The sequence below is a fragment of the Bradysia coprophila genome, assembly GCF_014529535.1.
Source record: "Bradysia coprophila strain Holo2 chromosome X unlocalized genomic scaffold, BU_Bcop_v1 contig_173, whole genome shotgun sequence".
Taxonomy (NCBI): domain Eukaryota; kingdom Metazoa; phylum Arthropoda; class Insecta; order Diptera; family Sciaridae; genus Bradysia; species Bradysia coprophila.
The window spans coordinates 2,929,974-2,957,155 of NW_023503302.1; the positions used below are offsets into that span (position 1 = coordinate 2,929,974).

Genomic DNA, 27,182 nt, shown 5'->3' on the forward strand with positions numbered 1-27,182 from the left:
ACGAAACTTGAAATAGACCATTCTTAACAACTTCTTCTGAACTTCCTCAATCTGCTGCATCACATTATGACTCCAAGGACTCCAGACCGACGAACAGTATTCAAGCCGGCTTCTGATGAGTGATGAGAATAGTAGCCGTAGACTAGACTGGTTAGTAAAATATCTTCCACAACGAAATATAAAGCCAAGTGTACTGTATGACTTACGAACCATTTGATCAATATGTTCACTAAACGATAATTTGTCATCCATAATGACTCCAAGATCCGTCTTTATTGAGACTCGTTCAAGCATTACTGCATCAACAGCATAGGGAAACGATATCTTATTTAGACTTTGAGTAGTAGACATATCTGCACACTTTTCAACATTAAGAAACATGTTATTTTCCTTGCACCATTTAACTACCGTTCCAATGTCATCTTGAAGTAGTTGGCAATCATAAGATGTGCTTATCGCTCTGAACAGCTTGAGGTCGTCCGCAAAACCTGAGCAGGATGGCAGTGAAGCTAATGAGTCATTAATGAACATAATGAACAGCATAATGTTGTTGGTGGAGGTAACATTCTTATTTTGCATTATAATCAAACACAACTCTGTCATAAAAAACATTAAAAAATTCTTTTTATTTCAGTTTGTTTAAATTTAATGTTTCTTAAAGTGTAACAGTTTTTCATTAATTCATTACAAGAAAAATAAAATTTTCTATGTCTTTTCTTCAAATAAAAAGTTCTTCTGGTAGAAAAAAAAATTGAGATTCCAGTCAATCTCCATTCATGGCTGACAACAAACAATATTCGCGTTTGTTTTTAAGTGTGCTTCATTTACAACGCATTTTTCCGATAGTAAAGCGAAAAATTTACAAAAGAAAATGCGTTTGTGGTAGACACGGTGGTTTCCTTTTTACAAAAAGTATAGCTTGCGCTCAAGCTCTGCTAGCGGCTCTTGATGTAAAAATTGCGCCACTAAGAACGACAGCTTGTGTGCACATTGACACACCGCCGGCACACGCACAGTACCGGCCCAATTGTAGTAAAGATGACATTGCTTATATGTCAGCTGCTGCAATCTATCAGCAGGTAGTCGCAGCGAATCATAAATCACATTGTATGCTGTGGGTGAGACCGTGCCTTGGCGCACCGTCTGCGAGATCAGGTAAAAGTCTTGTCTGTAAGAATCGGAAAAGTGGAAACGTTAGTCGATGATTGCAGTGCTTCAATCAAGTTATTACCTTTCTGGCAAAGTGATTTTTGTGTCGACCACGGTGCCGGATGGTGGATTTCTCTCATCTGTTCCGAAAATGCGGGTATTCACTTTTTTGGACACAATGATGAACACGAACTTCAGCACGGCACTGTTTTCGGCATACATTTGCTCCAGACGGGATTTTATTTCAGCCAATTCCGTGTGGTAAACATATTCCAATTGGCCGTCTCCGACCCCATCGCGATATAAAACAATTTTGCTTGGATATGCGCCATTATGCTCATAGAACGCTTTCAACGCTCTGGTCATGTCAACCGCCAATTGCGTGGTGAAATCATTTTGATTTGTGTGGCGGCTTACGCATGAGAAAAACGATTCTTTGGTAACACTTGTTAGGTCCGTTGAAGCCACCAGAGCTCCCCATGAAACTTGGGAGTCTTTGGAGTCTCGTGACACGTCGATGCCAACAGTCATCAGACCTTTCGTTGGTATGGAAACCAACCACGGTGTGCCGCCCAGTTTGCAATTTAGTTGGATGGCCACTTTGGTGGCGATTGACATCAAACTCTTGTTGTTCAACGTTTTTTGCACAATAATTTGCGTTGGCGTTCCATACGTACAGCAACCCAATTTCTTGATGGACGCATACCTGTAAATTGAACGAAATCGTTTAGCATCTACGGCAGTAATGTAGTTTGAATGGATCAGTGTCAGTACTAAAATCCATTGCCGCTTTTGATGTGCTCAAGCTTTGACAAGCTTTAAAGAATTACTCGCCAGAAATAGCACGTTTCAAGTAACTGACCCATCTTGCTTGGATAAGGAATGTAACAGTCATATTCCGTGTGAAACGTATTAGAAAATGGTCAGACGATGGCGTACGACAGGATTTTGTCAAGTTAATAAAATTGTGTGTACAAATCTTGTACTTCAAACAATTTATCGAATAAACTCAAATGTTCCGATCCGACATGTAGTATCCCTTAAACATATATTCGCATGGTGCGTATAGCGAAAGCGGCGGAACACATAGCAACATTTGATAGCGCTCTGATTCTTAGCTCAGCAACTTACTTGTCAGCATTATTGTTGTTGACGAATGCCATCACTAGTTGCGGGTTACGATTGTTGGCATTTTCAAATGCTTGGCCATAAGACTGAAGTCGGTCATCAACGTCATACCTGAAATCGAAAATTTGCAACGATGATGAGACTGTGAGCGACTATTACCACGTTTCATCAATCAACTTACGATTGAGGGTCGCTAACATCGAATCGCATTTGACTGGACGCTCTCTTAATCATTTGTAAAAAGCCATTGACCTGACCTCTCATTTTACCCGGCACAATAATGGCCCAATTGCGCAACGGATAGGAGAGAAACATTGATTTAGTTTTGAATGCATTTTGCCAATCTGAAAAAGGTCCGGTGAGGTCTCTAAAAAGCGAACGAAAAGCGGCTGATTAAAAAAATTAACTGAAACCAGGCGAAATGTGGACTAACTTTTCGTCATTGCCGTAAATGATATTTTCGTTTTTCAATTTGCGACCATCAAGGCTGATCAATTGGCGATCCAAATCCATATTCCAGGCTCGCAGTATATCTTGACTGGCAGGTGTGGTCTGAAGCCGCTGGTTGAATCGACCGAGCGCATTCATTCGTTTCCGCGGATCCATGCGTGTTTGGTCAGCGATAGCTTTCATCAATCTAAACGATTTTAAATGTACAACCATTCCATTAAGGAAATCGAAAATTTGATTTACTGAAAATTGTTCTTTTGCTGTTCGGTAAGACCAGTTGGGCGACATAGTTCTGGGATCAATGAAATGGTTTCTTGCTCGCCACCACGTCGCTGACGATCCGTTGATCGAGTTATCAGCATCGGCTGGGTATGGTTTTTGATCTTGATGCCATATTTTTCTTGGTAGTATTGCACATATGAGATCGGACCATTTTTTCTTTCGAATGTATCCGATGGCGATGCACTGTAATCGACATCGTCGACTTTGTACGTTTTGTTGTTGTAATCAGTCAAGACTATCAGGCCAAGAACTTCATTGTTAAATTGCGTTTTATAGTCATTGTCACGACGGCATTGTACCAGAATATCGTAAATGGTTTCATTGCGCATAACCTTAGACGTTATTTCAGCGCAAAGTAGCACACTTTCCTCATGTTGCCGTATGGACGTTGTGTAGCCCGGCCACAACTGAATATGGAAATTGTTGTAATTGACCTGGAATTGAAAGATGAGAAAAAAAAAACTCAAACCTAATCATCCAATGACCATTTCAAGAGAAACATGAGTCGACTATGGTAATCGTATTTTTTTTATGCTGCATCATCAACAACGTACACGGTTCGCAACGCAACATGTTGTTTTCAATGTTCCTTTCTTTTTTTAACTACTTTGTATGCACAAATTTATTACTTTCATCTGTGTAAATAATCGTCAAACATCCTTTTAAGGGTTCTGTTGGACTTTTTATTTCTATGAAAATGATTTAAAGGCAATGCTATGCAATAAAATAACCACTTGAATCAACAGGATAATGCGTCGCGTAGACCGAAACTTTTCGGATTTTATTTCTATGCAAACTGGCGAACACATCAATTACACACTCAGACGGTAATGGCCTGTCATTAACTCCAATATTTTGACGAAATATTTTGAGTTTGAATTTTAATTTTAGAATTTCAAAAAAATGTTGTCTGTGATCTTAGCGTGTTGCAGTTTATGCCAACCAAAGAGTTTCTGAAAAACTCTGTATTAAATTGGTATTTTGGTAGCGAGCAAATAAATGGGTTGAAGCTAGCGAACAATGATCTAGTTTTCCAGTTTTCATGAATTAAAAGAGATCAACGAGATCAAATGAATCTCTAAGCTTACATTTTCATAAAATTCATAATGATGAATCCATCACTAATCGAAAATAAATGCTAAATAAACTTACCAAGCCTTTAGGATCGAATAAATTCCGTCCGATCAGTTGTAAATCGAGCCCTTCCATTGCCCGCCGTAGAATTAAATTTAAGACCTGCAGACTTTCTCTTGTATCCATTGAGACGATGGTGCCGAATTTAATTGTCACTTTGTATGGATTTTTTTCTCGATCTGTCGTTTCGACCGTTAGTATATCGTGAGGTAGCCGATGTGTTAGATAAACGGAATTTTTTGTGTCGTATAAGTAAGCGCCAAAGAGCTCTCGTTGCGTGTACATCAAGTATTTTCGTACAGGCGCCAACTCAACTTCCGGTTCGAAGTCAACACGATACATAACCATTTCATAGTTCGGCCGTTGTATCAATTCAAAGTAATTGGCCCTTAGTCGTATCGGTTCACCGGAACTGCCCTGCTTTTGAGGTGCATCATTTGGCCTTGTTCTTATTATCGCGTAACGATCTCGCTTTTCTCCGTCTCTTTTCTCGCCTGGGGGTCTACGTCCACTAGCACGAGATGGACCTGCTCCTGCTTCAGTTTGGTGTCTTTTATTAGGACGATCTTGATCCATCGGAGAATGCCCCATTCTGGCATCGTCATCCATTGGTCTTTTTCTCGGACCTGCATCATAAGGCGATCCTCCAGATCCGTGTGTTCCGCCAGATCCGTGCGTTCCCCCAGATCCGTGTGTTCCGCCAGATCCACCAGATCCACTTCGTCTGTCCTATAAAACATTTTTTTATTGAAAACTATGCACTTCCCAAATCTTATCAATTAGTTACTTCACTTACATATGATCCTTGTCTTTGTCCGCCACCACCATATCCTTGGTTGTTACCTCTTCCATAGCCATAACTTCCACCATTTCCATTTCCATTTCCTCCGCCGTATGAATCGCCTCCACCGTACTGATCACGTCCTCTACTATTTCCACCATACCGATCACGACCGCCGCCACTACCACCTGAGTAACTTTGGCTTCCACCGTTTCCACTGTAACGGTTCCCACCGCGATCTCCGCCATAGCGGTCACCACGACTGCCACCATTGTTACCACCGTAACGATCGCGACCGCCATCCTCATATCCTCCTCCATTTCCACCTCCGACAAAAGGATTTCGTGAACTCTGACCCTAATTGAATTGTTCGGATATTTACACAAACTCTCGCAAAAGGTTTCTGTTTCAATTACCTGAGAGGACGAGCCATACGATGGTCGATCTGATCTTTCATATCGTCCGCCTTGTTCGCGGCCCTGTAAAACGAAAAGTGAATTTTATTGTAAATTGCTTTTAGTTCATGTCAGTTTTTCCGAAATGTACGAAACGCGGTTTTGTCATATTTGAATCTGGGTAAATTGGAAAAAGGTTAGATCGTTTGAACAGTTGAATAGAATCAATTCAAAGAATTTATTAAACACAGAGGTGAGGCTTTTTATTGGTATCAATTAAGCGAATCCAAACGTCATTCAGCGATGTGCCTAACAATTTCTAAAATTGATTAGATGGATCAGGTGCTACGAAGTACTACAATTTTCTGATTGTTGAAATTTACGCATGAAAGCACATAATTCAAAGTGGAACACAATCTGACATAACATCCTTAACCTGTTACAGACGACAAGCGTATGACCAGTATTATTATCGGGTCTATTACTTCCATTGATCAATTTTTAATCTGTTGATTTCAAATCTTGTACTTCAATATTTTTAACACGCATTTTACTATATGAAGGACCATATTGCCCAAAGCTTGTCAATATTTTTGTCGTCGTTATCGATAACAGATGAATAACCGTATGTGACAGGTTAAGGAATCAGTAATATTTCGCGTATCAATAAAAACCTTATTAATGAAAGATGAAAGACCAGCTGTTGCAAATTCAGCACAACAGAGCAATTGATCTAGTGTAAGCAAAACGCAAAAAATGGCATTATCCGAACTATAACTTTGAGTTTGCATGCAGCTGGTGTCCTTCAAAAGATGATTCCTCTAATTGATGTCTAATTGTTTGCTTAAGCAAACTTAAGCTCCACAACGTCATCGAAACCCCAAGCTGAGGCTTGGGCCGATTAACAAAATCTCACAGCTGTCCACTCCGAAAAACGTAAGCGAGTAGAAATACCCCACTTTCGAGTACTTTATAAACATTTTCTGTATTCAGATTCTATTGTTTAAGTATTCAAAATGTTCTCACGACGATTTAAGCAATGTGAGATAACTAGTTTATTATTTCTTTGAGCCAGTTTATATCTTCAAAAGCGGAAAGAATTCGGTTAACTTATCTACATTTCTCATATGAAATGTTTTTTTTTTGCTATCAGATAGGGCTAATGATTTGCTTAGTTTCCGTCCGTATTTTATTGAATGAAAAAACAAATTTCAATGCTAATGCTAATGTTTGATGTTGTAAGTATAGCCCGGTTGTAAGTCTGTTTATTTAGAGACCATTTATGGAAAATAGAATTTTGTTTGTTTGTGCAATTTTATTGCTTTATTTTGCGTTTTAGTGGAACAGTCACGGAAGAGTAACATTCACGCAATTCTGCGTTCTTTCTTTTCTCGAAAATTTAGCTTTACACTTGAAAATATCTCGGATGATCGAATTAAGTAGTTTTCAACAAAATGAAACAACAATGAAATAAAGAAAATAATTTTGCCCGCATCCGAACTTAAGGCAACAATAAATCATTTGACGAGACCACTCTAATAATACAAATCTCTTAACGATTTTCTAATATCGTTAACAAAAACATCACCATGTAATGGGATACCCATCAGGTTTGTTTACATTACAGTAATTAAAAGAACAAATAATAAATTTCATTTTTTACGACCTCCCAAACCCTCAAAATACATTGTAAATAAATACTTCGATTCATTTATTTAAAAAAAAAAAAAAAAAACGAACGAAATTTTTTAAGACCTAACCATTATAGGAATTACGTGTTGTTGGTCGAACTAATCTCATCACACTACAAACTGCAGCAATTATAATTTAAATAAATTAAAACTGTGACTGTAACATATTGCTGAGTTGTACATTTGAGTGTCACTATGAGGTCGGCTACAAAAAAAACTGTTAACCATCTAAGAAAATTTCTACCATTTCAGATAAGAAACGAAATAAAAAATAAGAATCGGAGATGTAATGGATAACATGTGTGGTACTTGAACCGATTGAAAAACATTGTGCATAGGAGTCAAATTGAAAATTCTGTAATCCTCAGACAGACGCGAATTAGTATAAGTAAGGAAAATTAAATTTCTGAGAGTTTAAGTTGAAGTAAGTTAGAAAGACGTTATCTCAGTTTTTCGAGATATAACAACACAGCACGTAATTCTAGTCATATTCTAAAGAAACTTATATCTGAGATTGTAAAAATTTGTCGAAAACAACGCCAACAACAATAACTAAGTGAAATATCTCTGTCCGCACTTTGTCCCACATTTTTTTTTTCTTTAGTTGTTAAGCAAAATTCAATACATCATGGTCATAAATTTGGTTTTTCTTTCTTTTTTGATGCAACGGCAGGGGTTGGCCAAAGGATAGTACTGATTTTCGAAGGGCAAAAAATGCAATAAAATTATTGCCGGCAACAATCCGTACAGAATTTACTTAACGTTGAATACAAAAACAAAAATAGTTTATGTGACATAAAATGCTGCAATAATGTATCGGCAAAATAATGAAATTTATGTTTAGTCGACGCAATATTACCCAAATGTTTCGTTGGAAAAGTTTCAGGGGATCATGCATACACATTTTGCATTGTTGTTGAATTGACGCTTGATATAATGATAACAATTCGTTCGTTTGCAGCTTTTATATTAAAATATATTATAAATTATAAATAATCTAAATAATATATTTTTATTAAATTGAGAAGTTTTTTAAAGGACGTCAGCAATTTGTGATTTTTATTGATTCGGAGACGAAAGTTGGTTATAAATTGATTTGAAGTATGACTTGTGCTGTATTGTAGTCCTTTACCTGTGAATTTGTAAATTGTATTTATAATAGCTAGTTGCTAAATAAATGATTATCTTATCTTATCTTATCTTATACGTATAGTTTAATTAGCCTAAAATATACTATACATGGACACGTTTCGTTCAAATGTATATGATGTTGGTATAGTCCCTACACTGCACGATTCTGTTTAAATTTCTTTTTGAATGAAAAACTTTATGTATACAATTCGCCATATGTAGTTTACATTATACTCATCCGCTTTATGCGTTCATACATATAATAACGCGATGTATACATTCAGGATTACTACATTTCCTGATGCTCATACGTAACATTGTTGCGTGTGCGAATTCATGCTGTCTGATCTGATTCAATGTCGTTATGCGCGAACTTTCCACACAGTTACATGCGTCCGTTAAACAATCGACAGATGAAGTTAGGTATAATTTCACAAACGACTTCATGATGTCGCAAAAAAAATCCAAACAAAATTAAATGAAATAGTTATTTGTTTACCAAGGAGATTATAACGTTTTCCATGTGTTGGTGGTGTGATTAACCGTTTTTCTTCGCGGAACAAAAAAAAAGTGACAAATTGGGGAGAGAACATAAATAAAATGTCATTGACGTTGCTGTGGATGAAATTGTCATTGGTTGGGTTGTCAAAGTTCGTGTTTTCAGTTACTTGGAACAAACCTATTGCAATAGCAGTAGATTACATTGGCTGCTGCGAAAAAAATAACATGAGGCAACAGTTTTGTGATAAATAGCTATTTTGTTATTTTGGCATAAAACGTTGTATGAATCTCGGTGCGAAGTGTCATAATTATACATCTAGAGCCTAATAAAGGACTTCGCACTCAATGTCATAAATAACTATTATGTACACCAAATTTACAGACGTCAATTTACGGACTTTGGCTTAATAGTTATTTATCTACCAAGGTAGGTATGAAGGTATTTTTTCGCACTAGATGTCGATTGTCGACCCGAGGCGAAGCCGAGGTCGACAAGACGGCGTGTGCGAAAAAATACCGACATACCTACCGTGGTAGATACAACGTTTTTCGCAATTTCGGGCCATAATCACCTTTCCAATGCAAAACATGTCCTACATTTTGTTCCAAAGTTCTTGTGCATACAGAAATTCATTTGGACGATCAAGAAGGCTGCATTATTATAATACACATTGCAATGTGATGGAAAGAGACGCGTTGAATGAAATCGAGTAGTCAATGCTTAGTATATATACGCTTCAACAATACGTTCGGTATAATTGTGTGACTCTATAGCCGAATGGCTATAGTCGCTGCTTTGTGTTCAAAAAGCTTTTGGTGTCGGGGGTTCAATTTCTGATCAATGCAAGATTTTTAGCCCCGTACGAAGTACGAAGGGGCTTATAGGATTACGATGCCGTGTGTAATTGATGGAATTCGAAGCAGACGGTAAGGGCAAAGTGTTTGCCTATGTTCATAGATGACGAATCCACAATAAAAATTTTGGCCGTCTGTCCGTCCGTCTGTCACGTCGATATCTTGAGTAAATCAAATCCGATTTCAAATTTTTTTTTCCCTGAAAGATAGTCAAAATAGTGAGGCTAAGTTCGAAGATGGGCGATTTTATGTCGACCCCTCCCGAGCTGGGGCCCCATTAAGTGATTTAACGTTTTCCGAAGATATCTCTGGCCATTTAAAGGCTACACTTGTAAGTGATACGTCAAATGAAAGGTATTTACAATAGCGATCGACGAAAAAAAAAGTTTTTAGAAATTGGATGACCGACTCGTGAGTTAGACCCCTTGGTGTAAACTAGGTACAGGGCGGCAAGCCGTTTTTGCTTGTAGGCTGGCCAAATTTGAACGGATTTAGATAGATTTTGCTTTATTAGATAGGTATTGACCGTACCAATCCGGGAAAAAAAAAGTTTATGAAATTCGGTTTACCGGAGCGTGAGCTAGGTCTCTTGGAGTGAGCTTATATGTGGCTACTCGGCCGTACATGATTTTTTTTTTGTTTGAAAGGTACTAACGAATGTAAAGCAGCAAACGCTCCGACTGTTCTGACGGCTCGTTATTTATAGGTTCTGTAGCGTCCGAAACGAAACGTTTGATATCGCACTGTATCCAGGAATACAGTGAAATAAATACCTTCAAAACGACATTAAATGGATGCATGGAAAGGTGATGATTATGGACCGGAATTGCGAAATAGTTATGAAACTCTATTTAGCTTAGGTAACAGTTGTTTCGACAAATGTAAAGTTTCGAAAAACAGGTCCTCGAAAACTTGCGATTGCGTTTGTGGGTATCACAAACTGGTTTCCGAATTAATACATTATGTAGTCATGTCTTCTAGTTCAGTGCCTGTCCGATTAGAAGGTTGATTATCACAAATTGATTCACATTCACGTAACATTAACCGAAATTATTCTGCAATATTAGGCAATAAAATCGTTTCGCTTAACATCGCTTCACATCATGGAAAAATGGTTTTTTTTTGTATCAATTTCTTTTCTTTCTAAATACAAAATGCCAGCGCTTTACAATTTGAATTTTTACCTGCATCGTCAATGGGGATTTTTTCGTCTACGACATGTGCACTGTCAGTGTGGTCAACGAAAGCAGATAAAGAAAGTGGAAAAATTTAAATTACAATCAACATGTGCCGAGGCCGAGGGGTTAAGCTAATACCGGTATTTTATGCACTCATTTTTTCTGTAAATTTTTATGGATAAGATCATAGCAACGGAAAAGGATAATAAAATACAGAAAGCGTTTCAGCAACATTTAACATAAGTTTGTTTAGCGATAAATAGAAATATTTATAGCATCCCAATAAATCCACTCGAACTACGTATTGTTATTATAGTCTGTTGAGATAAACAGCTCACGTTATTTGTTTTTAGGACACCAGGACCGTATACCTTGAATGGAGTTGTTCAGTTCCCTATATTAACCTCATAATCAGGACGTAAGATAACAATAGTTACTTAAAAAACGTTTTTTTTGGCGAATGTGGACTGTTGCTAAACCGAAGGCAAAGGTTGCATGATGCAACCAGATTTTTTCTCACTTTAGGTATTTTTTTCCTTCTATTCCATTGTGACACAAAAAAAAAATGTCAGTGGGGGAGACCCCTAACATTTTGTTTTTAGTTTTTTCGATCCATTTTACACCTCCAAAAAATCGTAGAAGTTTCTCATAAGACAACGTTGGTTGGGGAGAGATGAAGTTATTTTTTTCTTACTCTAAAACCATCGTGATCTCATAAGAAACTTCTACGATTTTTTGGAGGTGTAAAACACTACTCTCCCCTTGATACGCACAATCCGAGAGGGTTGCGAAAGGCATAAAAAAATATTTTTGTAATTCACATAGTGGCAAATATAAATTGGTGTTTCATGTATCGGGGACGAGAACGGGAGTTTTGCATTGTCTCAACTTTTCGGTCATTTACATGAAATAGTTATTTACGTATCTGAGCGCTTAAATTACGAGAAAAATTCCGAAATTTATGACCAAGGTATGAAAAGTAATGTGTGTATCAGGCTTGGCCAGCGGGAAGTCAAATTACTCTTAGAACTATCGGAGAATTTAGGTCCTTCGGGGTTTCCTCTACCTTATGGTCAATCTACACAATATACTCCAGTTGTAACTGTAACACGTACAACACGAAACACAGTCAGATGTTTGTATGAACAGAATGGTTTAACAAAATTTCATTAAATTAATTTTTCAATTCTAATTAAGTTCAGTGCAGTCGTTTGTTTGTTGTTTTTATTATGACTGCGGTTGAGTCTGTATTAATTAGACCCGTACGAAGTACTGGGGTCTTATAGGTTTACGCATACGTTTGTAACACGTCGAATTGGACTCCCTGAGTAAGGGGAAACCTATTGTGGTTGTCCAGAGATGCCAAATCAGCAAGAAAAAAAATGTCCGTCTGTCTGTCTGTCTGTCTGCACGATAACTTGAATAAAACGCATCCGATTTTGAAAATTCTTTTTTTCCCCGTTTGGTAATGTCAAAAGACAGGCTAAGTTCGAAGATGAGTGATTTTGGATCGACCCCTCCTGAGCTGGGGCCCAATAAGTGCTTTACGGTTTTTCGAAGATATCTCCGGACATTTAAACGCTATACTCGTAAATGATACATCGAATGAAAGATATTTACAATACCGATCGACAAAAAAAAAGTTTATGGAAATCGGATGACCGACTTGTGAGTTAGACCCCTTGATGTGAAACAGGCACAGGGCGGCAAGCAGTTTTTGCTTGTAGGTCGGCCAAATTTGAACATATTTCGTTCGTTTTAGCTTTATTAGATAGGTATTGATCCAATCAGGAAAAAAACAAGTTTATGAAATTATGTTCTCCGGAGCGTGAGCTAGGTCTCTTGGAGTGAGCTCTTATCTGGCTACTCGGCCGTACAGTGAACGTGGAGTATTTTGTCAATATCTCGAGTAAATTTTGACCGAATTTCATGATTTTTTTTTTGTTTGAAAGGTATTAACGAATGTAAAGCGTCGGTACTATTTTCGGTTTCCTAACAAAATGGCTGCCGGCGGCCATATTGGATTTTAGTAAAATTGAAGTATCTTGGGGAAAATGGTTCTTAGAGAGTTTCTGTTAACATAGAAGTAATCGGTTATGTGTGGAGGTTTTAGGAATCCCGTATGTGGACTTCTATATATATCTATATACAGCTATATTGAGCAAGATACAGGCATGTAGAGCTATATAATAGCAAATTCATTTGTGGAATGTTTATTTATTGTGAAATAGAGGTAAATATAGCGGTATATAGCTGTTTAAATAGGAATTTATGAAATTTGACTTCGTACGGAGCTGTCTATATTGCCTCCGGCAATTTATTTGTTGATGATAGCAAGGCAAAGAGTGCGCGTTCACCTACTTGTAGATGAACAACTATCCTTAAAAAAAAAAGGAAAGAGTGGATAATGCAAGTGATTTTGAAGCGCGAATAGCTTTTCAGCAAAGTAGAGAATGAAGTAAGAGAAATGAAAGAGTTTCACATTAAAGGCTTTTGATACGAATAGGTGTTTCGTACGGGTCGGCGTTAGCTATGTTTTTTGTGAAATTTTGATGACAAAGTGTGAACAGAGGATAATTATTCTGCTGTGAAATTGAAAGTTCTACTGACAATAATTTGATGGTAAATTTCATATTAATTTCCTATCAGAAAATGTAATAAATGCCTCGTCTCAACTGGAAGAGTGGTTAATAGTATTAGTTCCGAGGTTCCAAGTTGTATATTTGATAAGTGGGGTGTTACAGCCCGACCCGAAGGGGAGGGCTGTATTCCCCACTTGTCAAATATACAACTTGGAACCTCGTAAGTACAATGCTTTACGTGATTAGGCAATGTAATGATAATGAAACATGCCGTAACACGTAAAAGAATTGAACAATCTGTAATTGGGTAATTGGAATACAGGTGAAGTTGAATGTGCCGTTTATGAAAGGGAACGATTCTTTAGTAGAAATTTTCTTTTCTTTTTGTATTTATCAAGCTCTGATGAATTAACTTTCAGGAAGATATTTCCGAAATAAGTATCAGTCCACATAATTTGTCGATTTTTTTGAGTAATTACCTCGCAAAATATTCTTTACGAGAAATTATTTAAGTTAGCCCACGGCTGTCCTCAACGAAGATAAAGTTTTTTGAAAATGTACCCACAAAATGACTTCAGATCTGAGTTCTGGGACCTAAATAGAGATCAAAACCACTTTACTTAGTCTTCACCTAGATCCTTCCCCATGTCGAATTCGAAGAAAGCGATTTTCTCCATTCCCGACTATTCTGAAAACGACGAAAAAAAATTGTTGCTTAATGGCGTTTTTATATTTTTTATCGATGAAGACCGTTATTCTGAGCAAAAAATTGTTCTACGGCAAGTCAGTAAAATTTTTCGCTTTTTGTGGGTACATTTTCAAAAAACTTTATCTTCGTTGAGGACAGCCGTGAGCCTGGGAGCGCATTATCCAGTTGCTCACTAAAATCCATGATCCCAAATTAATAACTGAATAATTACAATTAAGTTGAAATCCGCTCGATTCTTAATCTCTGTGCTATACTTCGTACGAGGAAAAAAATTTGGCGCGAAACGTTGCGCATGTCACGATAATAAAAAAGTGGAAATTGTTGTGTTTGAAATTCTTTGTAGTAAAGCATAGCCAATTGTAAACTTCACTTCACATGTATACAAACAACGATGTAGTGATTCATTCAACATACATACGAGAATGAGTGCTTAAAAATATGCAGATTTGGGATTTCTATGCACAATATAGCAGATAATTAACGAAAAATGCAAGCTACTGAAGAGTGAGAAATGTATAACTGTGAACGATGAATCTATATAGTGGCACTATATGTGCTGTATGATGGATAAAATGCAATTATTTTGCAACGAATACAACTGGCATGAAAATTCGCTTTCCTGGCAAAATTGTGCGGCACAAAGACACCTTTTTCATATAACATATTTGCACCACGAGAATATCAATTGCTGGACGTGCTCGACATTTAACTCGATACAAATTGGTTTAACCGGGGCTTTCGACCGTAACTGAAAAAAACATTTCGGAATATGGTTGACAACTTATCGGAACGCCTTTTGCCACTATGAAGACGAGTGATCATTGCGCACTAAAGAACTAAAGCTGTGGTTTTCCGTTGCTAATTTAAATGTTGTTCACAATACGTCTCAAAATTGTATTAACCGTTTTGCAAACACGATTTTCATTTGAAATCATTTCTGAAACGAGTGCCCATTAAAATCGGAAATCTTCACCTCTCCCCGCATTTTTTTTACATCTTGAATAAGTTGTCGGGAACCCTTTTTTCGTTTGAGTGAATTGTAAGCTAACACAAGTACGTTTGGCATATGAAGGCCGGTCGCGAAAAATATCGACAGGTTACTGACGTAGGAAACTTTGCGTATCTATGCCAGATGTTTTGCCTTAAGAACACAAAAACAATTTAAATTCATACAAATACAGAACACCTTAAAACAAAATTTTAGAAGCAAAGAACCAGGAATATTTGGTAGTCACTTGTAGACTCGCCAAGTATTTGCCATTAAATTAAAATTAAAAATTGGTAACCCAGCAATATTCAATAATATAATAATAATTTGAAAAACGAATCTAGAAACAAAATCTTGCGACAAATCGTCAAATTTTTGTAGAGAAAAAATTGATTTCAACACTCAAAGGTCACTTGTTCATTTTTGAAGATAAAAAAATGTTTCTGCCTAATCATGTTACCCTTGCCTTTCATCAAGCATGCAGTTTAAGTGATAATAATTTACAGTTATGTTGCCGCCATTTGATTTAAAAAAAAAAAATTGATCGAATGACACGATTGGTGAGAATGTGTGCATTACCTAGTTAGGATACCATATGTTTGAACATAATAAAGAAAAATTTTCGACCAACGGGAAGTTAAGGAACTTGTGTACTGAACACAATGTACAAGGTCACTAAATATTTGTAAGAAAAAAATTAGCAAAACTTACGGATCTGTCTCGCTCGTTTCGGTCATCCCGTGAGCGCTGCAAAAAAGAAAGAAGAAAAAACCATATTATTGGAAAATACTTTCAAAATCATGGAAGCAAAAGAATAATTGCCACACGACTATTGCTGTCAACAATTTAGTTACACTTACATAGCCATGATAGCCTTTCTGTTCAGGACGATTGTTATCTCCGTCCATGTTTCGTTTCTATTTTAATTTCGCACTACGTACATAATCACGTCGACAGGAATGAAGCTTCTATCTACTTGTCACAACAATGTATCCCATGAAAGATTCACTTTTTTTATTATACTTCTTCTTCTTCTTTTATCCCCTCCAATGACATTCTTTACGAAATAATCCACACTCACACATTATCAGTGTTAACTGTTATGAGTGCGTTCTTCTCGTTGGAATTCGAAATTTTTACCGATTCGTTTGAAAGTTTGATATACGAAACTGAATAAATTAAAGAATGGCTTTTGCATTAGTACATTATGTCCGAGGTTCAAATTTTTATTTTGACGAGTGGAGACGTTATGGTACGACCCGAAGGGGAGGGATGTATTCTCACTCGTCAAAATAAAAATTCGAACATGTACGATATACATACATGCGAGACGTTGGAATACATATCCGAAGTAAGGCAGAAATGAAGCTGTCTGCCAGCCATTGTATACATACTGGACGTATGATCACGAAATTTTTTATCAGTGTAGTCGACACGTATTTCACTTTTTTTTTTCTTCGAAAATCACCAATTTGGAAGCTATGAGCATTGCAAGTGTGAGCTATGTATGGGCCATATCTCCTCGCATATCTCGGAAATAATAAAAGATAGAAAATTTGGTTCAATTGAATAACTCCCATGAAAACATAATGGTTATTTATGTACCTGTTTTGGACGATTGATTTTAGGCAATTTCGCGGATTGTAGGCCGAACGAAGTGAGGCTTACAAGCGAAAGTGCCTTAAATCAACCGTCCCAAACAGGTGCACATGTAAGTTTTCATGCAGAGTGCCAGAAACCCGAAAAATTGCCCTCATTTTCGGCCCCGAAGCATGAAAATTAATTTCAATGGTCTACATAGACTGCATTATTATACACATTGCGATGTGACGTAAAGAGAACCGATCTGGTGTAACAATATTTGCTACGATATGTTTACGAACGAAGTTCCTCCCACTTCTCATTGTTGAAAAGTAACCGTAAGGTAAATCTGAACGGAGTAAAAGCTTGTCTGTATAGGTTTGTTCCAAGGCCATTAGAAGTGTCAAATTACTGTGAAATTTCATCCACCCCATCAACGTTTGTATGTAAAATGTATGTATGTTGCTGTGGATGAAATCGTTGCCGTTCATGTTGTTAAAGTTCGGGTTTACAGTGATTTGGAATGGTTATAATCACTGCCACTTCATATTAAAAATGTGCATGTATTGACGTCGTGGGTTCTGACCATAGATCAAGTCCAATGATATTCGAAATGTCTAAAATCATCGACAGAAAACTTAACCTGAAAATAAATGCACTAAAAAAGAGCAGGCACTTTGTTCACGTTTCAAAAAAAACAAATGTTTGGATGGTTTTCTTGTAAGTATAAACACTTTACGCCATACAAGAACCAATTATAATTTCATCTTTTATACATTGAAAATCAATTAAATTTAACGTTTCAGTATTTTCACTTATTATTCATGATTGCGTCAAAACGTTTCATGCACTCCTCTTTGGTGTTTAAAAAATGACGTCATACAAGAGAGAAAAATGTGATTTGCCTCATGTAATTGTAAAAAAAACAAAATTATTCGATAAGTTACGGTAACTCGTATAATCCGCAAACATCGTTCGATAAACTTAACGACAAGAATCTGTTGAATTATCAAATATTTTCCTGTACGACATTATTTTTAGTATAATACATATATTTCGATGCAACAGATTTAGCATTTTAGGTCGTAGACTCCCATGCCGTTCGTAACTGAAAGAATTCAGAACTTAACAGTTCTTAGATTTTATACATGCAGCTGATTACGAATATTATGAGCTACGAAGATACGATAATCGTCGCCCAGACACGTTCTAACATTTCCGAACAAAAACCCCGCACAATATTTTAAATATTACAATAACCGGTTAAACCGAAACACTTGAAAGTACGCATCTATCACATCACCCATATAATAACAAAACAGCTATCGTGTTTAATCAACATTTACTATAATGCACATGCACAAACAAAGATTATAGTGCGAATGGGACGTATGTATAGCTAATGGAGCTCCACAAAACACAAAACTCATTCGGTATCAGAACGCGAAGAAGTCAAGTCTTTATGCTAAAGTTATTGTGAGTGAACGGAGTGAACGAACGAAACCCGTAAGTTATTTCAACACTTTCATCAAAAACCCTTCAATAACTGTTAACTTATCAACAAGTTGCGTGTTTTAATTATTGAATGTTGATGATTAACTTTCATCGTCAAAGCATTTTAGATCAGGTCACCTATTATATACCTATTATTACTTTAGAATCTTGTTCAGACACGTTTGTGATTCGAGACAGAAATAGCCTTAATATAATAAGCGAATCTGTTGCAACAATGTTGCAGATAATCCAATTTGAATATAACAACAGTGGTACTATGTAGTTTATCGGTTTGATATTTTTCGTAAGAAGAAACAAGTGGTAAGCAACACTGTTATGGTGTTGTAGTTTAGCGAAATTGAGGGTGCCTACTTGTTGCATTTTGCAGTTTTCTCAGATTTTCGGTACCCTTTAAATGGCACCTCATAAGTGCATTTTCATAATCCGTTATGAGTGACTTTATTGGTTCAATCAAAGCACTGTGCGTTGGTTCAATTTAAAAAATAAGTCATTTAAGGGATATTGTCGAGAACATTTTTCCCGTTTATTGACCATCAATTCAAATAGTAGATTATGTTTCAGCTGATTTTCAGCTGGTCCGCCAAGCATCCTAAAATTCTTATCCAATCAAAGAATAATGGATGACGTAACAACCAGCGAGCGGGAAAAGCATTGAAGAAACTAATTTTTCGATTTTTTGTTTTAAACAAAGAGATTAAGAACAAAGAGCATCGTGTATACCGAGAGAATTATGTTTTTTTTTTAGCCGAAGCAAGACAACACAAGACACAGCAAGACAAATATTTTGTACAGTCGTTCTGCACCTTGTGATAACAATAAAAAGGGATTTCTTAGCAAGACTGCAAAACTTTGGGAAGGTCTCGCAGATATTAATTCGATTTTGATGAATTTGTTTGAATGGAAAAGGTGTGTTCCCGCGCATCTAATAGTCAAAACTTTTGACACCCCGCACAAAGAACGAGTTATGATACTTCATATCGCACGTTCGGAGATTCCGAGATTCTATTCCATTTCGTTGATCCTTAAAATATCAATTTTGAAAACATTTTTAGTCACCAATTTTTGTCCATCTTTTACGTGATTATCAGCGTAGCTTTATAATTTGAACCCATACCCGTACACATAACTATAAATTCAAGGATAATGATGCACAAGTGAATGCATAAAATACGGTGTAGTGGTACTGGTACAGTGGTGTAGTGGTATACCTCGCCTTCGGCTCGGATCTACAAACTCCACTTGTCGACAAGGCAGTTACCAAAGCTTGTTGTTCAAAAAAAAAAAAAAACACTTGTTCAATCTGCTATTTTCGATATAGCGAACCCCTTAACAATTATATCGTAAAGAGTTTCAATATCATTGCCATTTCAACGGCTCTTTACGAATGTGTAGTCGTTGAAATTGAGACTCAATACCAAAAACTATTTCAAAGGAAGAAAGATTGAATTAAAAACGAAACTCAACTGTGTGAGTAGCCTGCGGACGTAAGAACACTTATGTAAAAGAAAACTGATGTCGCAAATTCTTACGAAATACGTTCTGACCAGCGCATAATAAGCTATGCAATGTGATATGTGGTGGTAAAATTTGTTTGATATTTTAACATTTTACGCTGACGAGAGTGTGGTAATCGTTGCGAGCCATGGTTTGTTTTACATTCTCGTGTTCATAAATGGCTTACACTTATCTAAACGAGTGTTTATGATATTTTGCTTAGATGGTGAGCAGTCCGCTAACATAAACATAATAAGCTTAAGACGGAAGAGCGTCTACCGAACCCGAATGACACATTTTTATGTGTACCCAGTGCTTTACTTAAATTATAGTGAGAATATTATAATTACAGTTGTGGAAACAACATAAATAAATTGTTCAAAAGTTTCACACATTTTGCAAGCAGATGTGTTCACAAAACGACTGAAGATCTGAAATAAACTCATTACATTTGGGACAAGAATTAGGTGACTAAAATACAGTTGAAACAAAAAGGAGAAAAGAAATGACATTTTTGCTACCTGCTCTCGAACGGACAGAAAAAACTCGTACCGATCTCGGATTGGTGATTTAATTCGATTGATAGGAAGAAAACGTTTGTATACCTGCATGATCATTACCATTAGATAAGTGCTTTCTGTATTCAAACGAAGGTTGAGGAGAATTGCTAATAGGATTGTTTTATGAACCTATGTAGCAGTTAACAGTGTTAAGGTTTTACAGTGTTATCAAATTTTTTTTTTCATCAATTGTGAGTTAACTCCCCTAATATCGATGTCAGATCCTCATTGTTTTCAGCTCCATTAAATTAAAAATCTTTTCGACTTGAATTTTTACAGACAACTAATATAATGGGTGGCCGTGGAAAGCGTGGAAAGCCAACAACAAATACTCGTTCAGGAGCTGGACGTGGTAATGCTCCGCCAGCACAATTTAATCCTGCTCCTACTCCGGTACTCCTTTTTCAATTGCACCACGAAATAATGAAATAATGAATTTTATAACCACTTAAAGGCACAATCAGCATGGGGAAGGTCTGCACCCGCATCTGCACCAGCACGAGCACCTGTACGTATCTAAATTGCCTTTTTACTATTGTTAGTTTTTGGAAGCTTTTTTTCTTCAACTCATCATCTATTCTATACAGACACAATCGGCATGGGGAGCACCAGCACCTGCACCAATTCCAGTGAGTCAACCTATTTTGAAATAACCTAAAAAACCATTTTTTGATAACAAATTATCGATTATGTAGACTCAATCACCATGGGGAAGACCAGCGCCTGCAGCACCGGTATGTAGTTAGCTGCTCCATTTTCAATTACCGTACTCCTTTAAATGAAAAATTATTTATACAATTCAAAGACGCAGTCGGCCTGGGGACAGCCTTCTCCAGCATCCACACCAAATCCAGTAAATACCAATTCATCGTCTCGATCAGCAGCAGAGTCTAGAAGCGATCCAAGGCCTCGAGATCAGCCACTTCAACCGCAACAGCAGGATGGGGCACAACAACAGCCTCGTCAGCAAGGAACACAGCAACAACCGCGTCAGCAAGGATCACAGCAACAACCGCGTCAGCAAGGATCACAGCAACGAGAACCACGTGAGTTCAACAGGGCGAATGTCATTTGCTATTTTCTTGCTAATATTTTCACTTTTCAAATTTCACTTGTTCACATTTTGTCTATAAAGGCACATCCGTTGGCTATAATGGTACTGCAAAAAGAGTGGATCGCGGATCAGTAAGAGACAGACAGATCTTGTATCCAGACCTAGTTGTTACCAAAAACGAAGGCGTTACTAAGCAAGGAAAGACTGGACAGGTGGTTTCCTTAACGACCAATCATTTCCGTCTTATCAAAAGACCGGATTGGCAACTGTACCAATACCGAGTGGATTTCAGTCCGCTGATAGAGCTACAAGGTTTCATGAATAAATTGATTAAAGAACAGAAAGCCCATTTGGGTGGATATTTGTTTGATGGAACGATCCTATTCCTGTCCAAGAAGTTGCATAACGACGTCACTGAGTTTATGTCGAAGGATCGTGATGACAATCCAATTCAAATAAAAGCGAAATTTGTTAAATTGATTTCCATGTTAAATGGTGAATCAATCCAAATATTGAATTTGATCTTGCGGCGAAGTATGGCAGCATTAAAACTACAGCTAGTTGGACGTAATTTTTTCGATGCCCTCGCAAAGGTAAGATTGTTTTTATTGGTTTAAGACGCGAAATTAACTCTGTTTCACTTTATACAACAGATTGATATGGCATTGTATCATCTGCAATTGTGGCCGGGCTATGAGACATCCATTCGACAACATGAAACCGATATTTTGTTGTGTGCCCAAGTAACGACTAAAGTCATGCGCACCGAAACCGTCCTCACAATCATTCATAGGCTTTGGGGAATTTCGGATTTCAAAACAAGATGCATTGAAGCTGTTGTTGGAAAGATTGTGTTAACAGAATACAATAACCAAACCTACTTTGTGGATGATATCGCATTCGAATCGTCTCCAATGGACACATTTAATACAAAAACAGGGGAAAAAACATACATTGAATATTATAAAGAGAAATACGGCTTGAAGATCAACTATCCGAACCAGCCGATGTTGGTTATTAAATCGAAAGCTCGCAGTATTAGAGGCGGTGAACCAGATCAGATTTATTTGGTTCCGGAATTATGCCGAGCAACAGGTTTCACCGATGAGATGCGAAATAATAGACGGTACGCAGTATTGATTGGTTCAAATGAAATCCTCGCTTCATATTGATTACGAAATGGTCTTCATTACAGCTTGATGGAAGATGTGGCAATACATACACGATTGAGTCCGGGTGAGCGCATCAAAAAGCTAATGGATTTCAATAAACGACTTCAGTCGACCAAAGAAAGTGTGGATAACTTTGAACAGTGGAATTTCCGATTAGACACACAATTGGTTCAGCTCAACGGTCGTCAGCTGCCGATGGAACCAATTTTCTTTGCTAACGGACAAAAGTAAGTGTTATATGATATACTTCCAGGTGTATCCAGTGCTAAGTAATTAAGAATAACGGTGACGACAAGCTCTTCCTCAAATATCAGACTTTTCACAATTTTTAACAGAAATAGTTAGCCCTGTGGCCGGTACGCAATGCAGTAAACTATTAGATTGTTAGACTCGATGCATTCAGTGTTCAAGTTTTTTAGCAAAGAGTTGCCAAGTCCACAAAATGTGGTGTGTTTGTCTGTCTTGTAAAAACAGTCGTACGGTAAGTGTTTGATTGTGCAGCCGCCTCGGGAAGTACATATTCGATGTCTGCAGTCTGCATACTGATTGCCAGCGCAAGGTTTTACTATTTGACAGCTTTCAATGATCCGTTTTGTCTCTGTTAATGAAAAGCAGGAGATCATCCTAAAAAAAATTGTGTTTCCAATCACTCTATCCCGTTCCGGATATTGAAAAACAGATTGAATGTCCAGTCCGTCACTGCTTCCTAAACTAATTTCTTTATCAATTGAACCAGAATCGTTTCTACAAGAAAGTTTTCGAGACATCCCATTTCATTGGATCAATCATTCTTTGATCAGATCGGATTGAGGAATTGTTATTTTGAAATTTCATGGAAGCTCTCCACAGAGGCGGTCCTTTGGATTTTGTGTTCGTCCCCATCACTTAATTATTTTTATTTTCTTAATTTTACAGAGTCGTAAACGACGATTGGTCGACTGGCTTCCGCAAATTGTCTATGTATAGTCAACAACCGCTAAAAAACTGGGTTTTAATTGTACCTAGGACTAAAGTCAAAGAAGCTCGAGACTTCATAGGTATTTTAAAAGATGCAGCGACCGGAATGGGATACGAAATCCAAAACCCAATCTGGTAAATTCTAAATTACGGGCATTTGTAAGAAATGAAATTTTTTACCGTAATTCTTTCTCAGGGTTGAAATTGCAGATGATTTTGGTAGATCTTACGTAAATGCTATAGAAACGTCACTAAACAGAGATCCGCAGCTTGTTATGTGCATAATGCAAGGTCTCTACTCTGACAAATACACCGCGATCAAAAAGAAATGTTGTGTGGAAAGGGCGGTTCCATCTCAGGTCATGCTCAGCAGGACGATTACTCCAAAACATGGTAAACCATTAAGTACGCTAATGACCGTTGGTACAAAAGTGGCAATCCAAATCAACGCCAAGTTAGGTGGAGCACCATGGATGGTCAATATACCTGTATCAGGAATAATGGTGGTCGGATTTGATGTGTGCCATGACACCAATGATAAAAGCAAATCATATGGTGCACTCGTTTCTACGATGGATATGAAGACATCAGCGAGCTACTTTTCAGCGGTTTCAGCGCATACAAATGGCGAAGAGTTGTGCAATTCGTTCGCTTTGCATATGGCAAAGGCAGTACAATGTTACGGAACGACTCACGGAGTTTTACCGCAGAGGATTTTTATTTACCGCGATGGTGTTGGAGAGGGTCAGACCGACTATGTTCGTGAACATGAGATCAAAGCCGTGAAAGCCCAATTGGATAAGATGTATAAAGGTGCACCGTACAATTTACTCTTTGTCGTCGTGTCGAAGAGAATCAACACTCGTTTCTTCAGAGGTACATCAAATCCGAATCCGGGAACAGTTGTTGATGACGTTGTAACATTGCCGGAACGGTTAGTTTCATTATAGTTCAGTTACATTAAGCAGCGTGAAATTAATCAAATTAAAAATTGAATTGCAGGCACGATTTCTTCATGATTTCGCAGAAAGTCAGACAGGGCACCGTTAGTCCAACCAATTATAATATCCTTTATAATACGTCCGGACTATCATCGGATGATATTCAGAAGTTTACGTACAAAATGACGCATCTGTACTACAATTGGACGTCAACTTTGGCTGTGCCAGCTGTATGCCAATACGCGCATAAATTAGCGTTCCTCGTGGGTACCTTTATCCATCAATCACCGTCGCATTTATTGGAAAAGCAATTGTATTTCCTTTGAGTTACGAATGTGTTCCAGGCCAACATTTTCTTTTTAAATTCTTTTCTTTTACAAATTTTTTTGTAATGCAACTCGCAACGACAGTTCACCAACCACTGGGATTTGTTTCACGAGTCACATTTGGTTTGTAATCGGCCATACATCATTTTTGTCGTGGTATTTTTCTTCAAATTTACGCATTACACGTGATGTTTAAGTTTAAGTTGTGTCTCATTCAATTCATTTTATTCTTTACAATTTTAATTTTTATTCTATTTTAACTCAAATAATTTCAGATTTCATATTTAATTTTTTTTAAATCTCTCAACACCAATTGTTACTATAAAGATCGGTAGAGTAAGCCAAAAATGTTCGAATATTTTTTTTAATTAAATTTTTTTACCAAAAGTTTTTCTTTATTGTTTTACGAAAATTCAAGGAATCGCCTCACATGGCAATCAATCATTTTGTGGCAATTAATTAAATTCAGCTTATCCATCAGCAGCAAAATTAGAGTTTAAATCAAGGCTCTGGTTTAGTGATCGAAACCGCAATGAAGTAGCCCTTGTCATTAATAAAGTCAATGACCTGAAAGTTAGTACTTTTACGGTCCTATAGCACCTATTTCTTTAATCGCTACGAAGTTTGCTGAAAAAGTTATTTGTGCACTTGGTTTGGACCAAGTTTGGATGTAAACTATTTTCGCGAGTTGTAATTGAAAATAGCTAAAAACCTTGTCCAAACCAAGTACTCAAAAAAAAAAAATTCAAGCAGAGGGAAAAAATAGAGAGAAAATATCCAAAATTGACATCCATGTAGGCCCCAAGGCACGAAAAGAATATGTATGGGCAATTCTATGGCCCTTTGAGAACATGGTAAACATTTTTTTTCACATTTTTTTACACATTTGATTTCCCTAGAGTCGAAAGATTGGTTTGTTGGCTTCGCCTCGGATCAGCAAACTTCACACAAAAACTGGACTTTTCAACTTTTTATCCCTTGTCATATAAATTTCAACCTATTTCAACATTGGTGCAGTTTTAGAGGCTCACTTTGTTAAGACGGGTTATTTGCATAGAGCTAAACTCGAGATGTGACATGGTGGTGCGAATCCTAATCGGCACCCAAAAAATACATGGGCATACCCAGGCAGGCATGTAAAAATAACATCGACACCATGCGTGTGTGTGACTATGCTATTATTTAAAAACATTCAAAACATAACACTCACAGTGTCTACTGTTTGGCGCATACCTCGCTGTTTGGCGTTTACCTCGCCTTCTCGCTTTATTTTTGCTTATGACTAATGTGCGCAAAAATTTTCCTAGTTTCTAGTAATTTTAACTTTCATCGTCAGCGTTTAATTTAATTTAAGGCTGAGGTGCGTTCCTCATTGATCGTGTTACGGAGTCTCGTATTTGCAATTTCATTTTTCTCTTGTTGCATTAGCCCGAATCGCTGTTGTCGCATTTGGACAGCCCAGCTGTGTTTAGGTCTTTCTCTTTTACGCACCTGGGCGATGTCTGTCGAAAGGGTTTTTCTTGCACACCAGTCCTTTCTCCAATTTTGGACGTTGTGGGCTAAGAATATGCAATGTCTATGAACTGTTAAATGTAATAATGTAATCCAAAAATCTATTCTGAACCTAATTGTGCTGTTTGAACGTCTATTGGAATTATTTTAAGCGTTGGAACTAATTTACTGTGGTTTTAGGCTCGTTACAATTTTGAGAGGAGACAATGTTGACCTTATACATTAAGTAAGTCGTACCTCAATAAACGTAAAGGTCTGCTTAATCTTTATTCGTCTTAGGTAGTATATATGCCTTGCAACCTCATCGTTTTCCAAAAATAAAATTTCGAATAAAAATGTTGAGCACGATTGGAATTAGCCATATATGACAAAAGTGCCATATTTACATTAAAAAAATTGCAGAATATCATCATTACAATCATAAACAGTTTCCGAAAATAGAAATGCAAGTTGAGCATTCAAGAGCACCATTATTTCGGTATACCTTCATATAGCGTCAATACAGATGCACAACCTACCTTCCATTTCACCACAACATGGGATGTGAATTATTTTGTATGATAGTGAATCTTAGAAAATGGCAATGCTGAATTCCTGAATTCTCTCCCATGTCTTTTGAGATTGAATTAACTTTAATCTTAGTCTTTGAATTGAATTTGGAGTAAACATTTTTGAAAGAACTGAAGAGTTCTTACGGCGTCATGTGTAAAGGCGTCCAGTTTGCATACAATCGCTAAAACGAACTGGTGTGCATACGTTATTTTGCACCAGCTAGTCACATACAATTCCAAATGGGACCAACTGGTGCAAAATAACGTATGCACACCAGTTTGATTTAGCGATTGTATCATTGTTATTGAGGTTTCAATACTTGTTCAAATTATCAGCTTTCTGAGATGGGGACAAGGGTGTGACACTATTCATGCTATTCACATAAATCTTTTTTAGAAGTTTCCAGTGGGTGGATAGGGGATTTGGACTCTAGTGTGGAAGAGGACTGACAATACAGAAAAGCAGTTGACAGACTTTATCGATGTTCCACCGTTGTTGATAACAGATAACTAGCCGATGACTAGTTTAATACAGAACTGACAATAAAGGCAAAATAAAGGATTT

At 37.1% G+C, this 27,182-nt stretch overlaps 2 protein-coding genes across 5 annotated transcripts; one reads left to right on the top strand and one right to left on the bottom strand.

Annotated features, from left to right (window-relative positions):
* Positions 1-593: 593 nt before the first annotated feature.
* Positions 594-15,961, bottom strand: LOC119068171 (protein piwi-like). Of its 2 annotated transcripts, none has more exons than XM_037171655.1 (11): positions 15,815-15,950; positions 15,666-15,701; positions 5,341-5,403; positions 4,931-5,281; positions 4,162-4,872; positions 2,971-3,443; positions 2,711-2,914; positions 2,459-2,644; positions 2,281-2,388; positions 1,232-1,855; positions 594-1,168 (listed from the first exon to the last, which is right to left on the bottom strand). In XM_037171655.1, exons 1-11 carry the CDS (start codon positions 15,860-15,862, stop codon positions 904-906), a joined length of 3,069 nt encoding a protein of 1,022 aa, XP_037027550.1. In that variant the 5' UTR covers positions 15,863-15,950; the 3' UTR covers positions 594-903. The 2 variants fall into 2 exon arrangements, with proteins under 2 accessions (XP_037027550.1, XP_037027551.1); XM_037171656.1 differs by having other exon boundaries at positions 596-1,168; positions 4,940-5,281; positions 15,815-15,961.
* A 1,920-nt stretch (positions 15,962-17,881) lies between these two features.
* LOC119068172 (protein aubergine-like) lies at positions 17,882-24,935 on the top strand. 3 transcript variants are annotated; one of them, XM_037171657.1, is made up of 12 exons: positions 17,882-18,041; positions 20,374-20,497; positions 20,559-20,612; positions 20,692-20,733; positions 20,800-20,838; positions 20,910-21,150; positions 21,240-21,751; positions 21,812-22,284; positions 22,354-22,557; positions 23,246-23,422; positions 23,484-24,221; positions 24,290-24,935. In XM_037171657.1, exons 2-12 carry the CDS (start codon positions 20,396-20,398, stop codon positions 24,552-24,554), a joined length of 2,847 nt encoding a protein of 948 aa, XP_037027552.1. In that variant the 5' UTR covers positions 17,882-18,041; positions 20,374-20,395; the 3' UTR covers positions 24,555-24,935. The 3 variants fall into 3 exon arrangements, with proteins under 3 accessions (XP_037027552.1, XP_037027553.1, XP_037027554.1); XM_037171658.1 differs by having other exon boundaries at positions 17,900-18,041; positions 20,384-20,497; XM_037171659.1 differs by lacking the exons at positions 17,882-18,041; positions 20,374-20,497; positions 20,559-20,612; positions 20,692-20,733; positions 20,800-20,838 and having other exon boundaries at positions 20,916-21,154.
* The last annotated feature ends 2,247 nt before the right edge of the window (positions 24,936-27,182 follow it).

Coding starts and splice junctions, on each gene's coding strand:
- LOC119068171 (XM_037171655.1), bottom strand. CDS start 15,862: ATGGACGGAGATAACAATCGTCCTGAACAGAAAGGCTATCATGGCTAT. Junction 15,702..15,814: donor AGAAAGGCTATCATGGCTAT/GTAAGTGTAACT, acceptor TCTTTTTTGCAG/CGCTCACGGGATGACCGAAA. Junction 2,389..2,458: donor GATGTTAGCGACCCTCAATC/GTAAGTTGATTG, acceptor TTTCGATTTCAG/GTATGACGTTGATGACCGAC.
- LOC119068172 (XM_037171657.1), top strand. CDS start 20,396: ATGGGTGGCCGTGGAAAGCGTGGAAAGCCAACAACAAATACTCGTTCA. Junction 20,498..20,558: donor TTAATCCTGCTCCTACTCCG/GTACTCCTTTTT, acceptor AACCACTTAAAG/GCACAATCAGCATGGGGAAG. Junction 23,423..23,483: donor GAAATCCAAAACCCAATCTG/GTAAATTCTAAA, acceptor ATTCTTTCTCAG/GGTTGAAATTGCAGATGATT.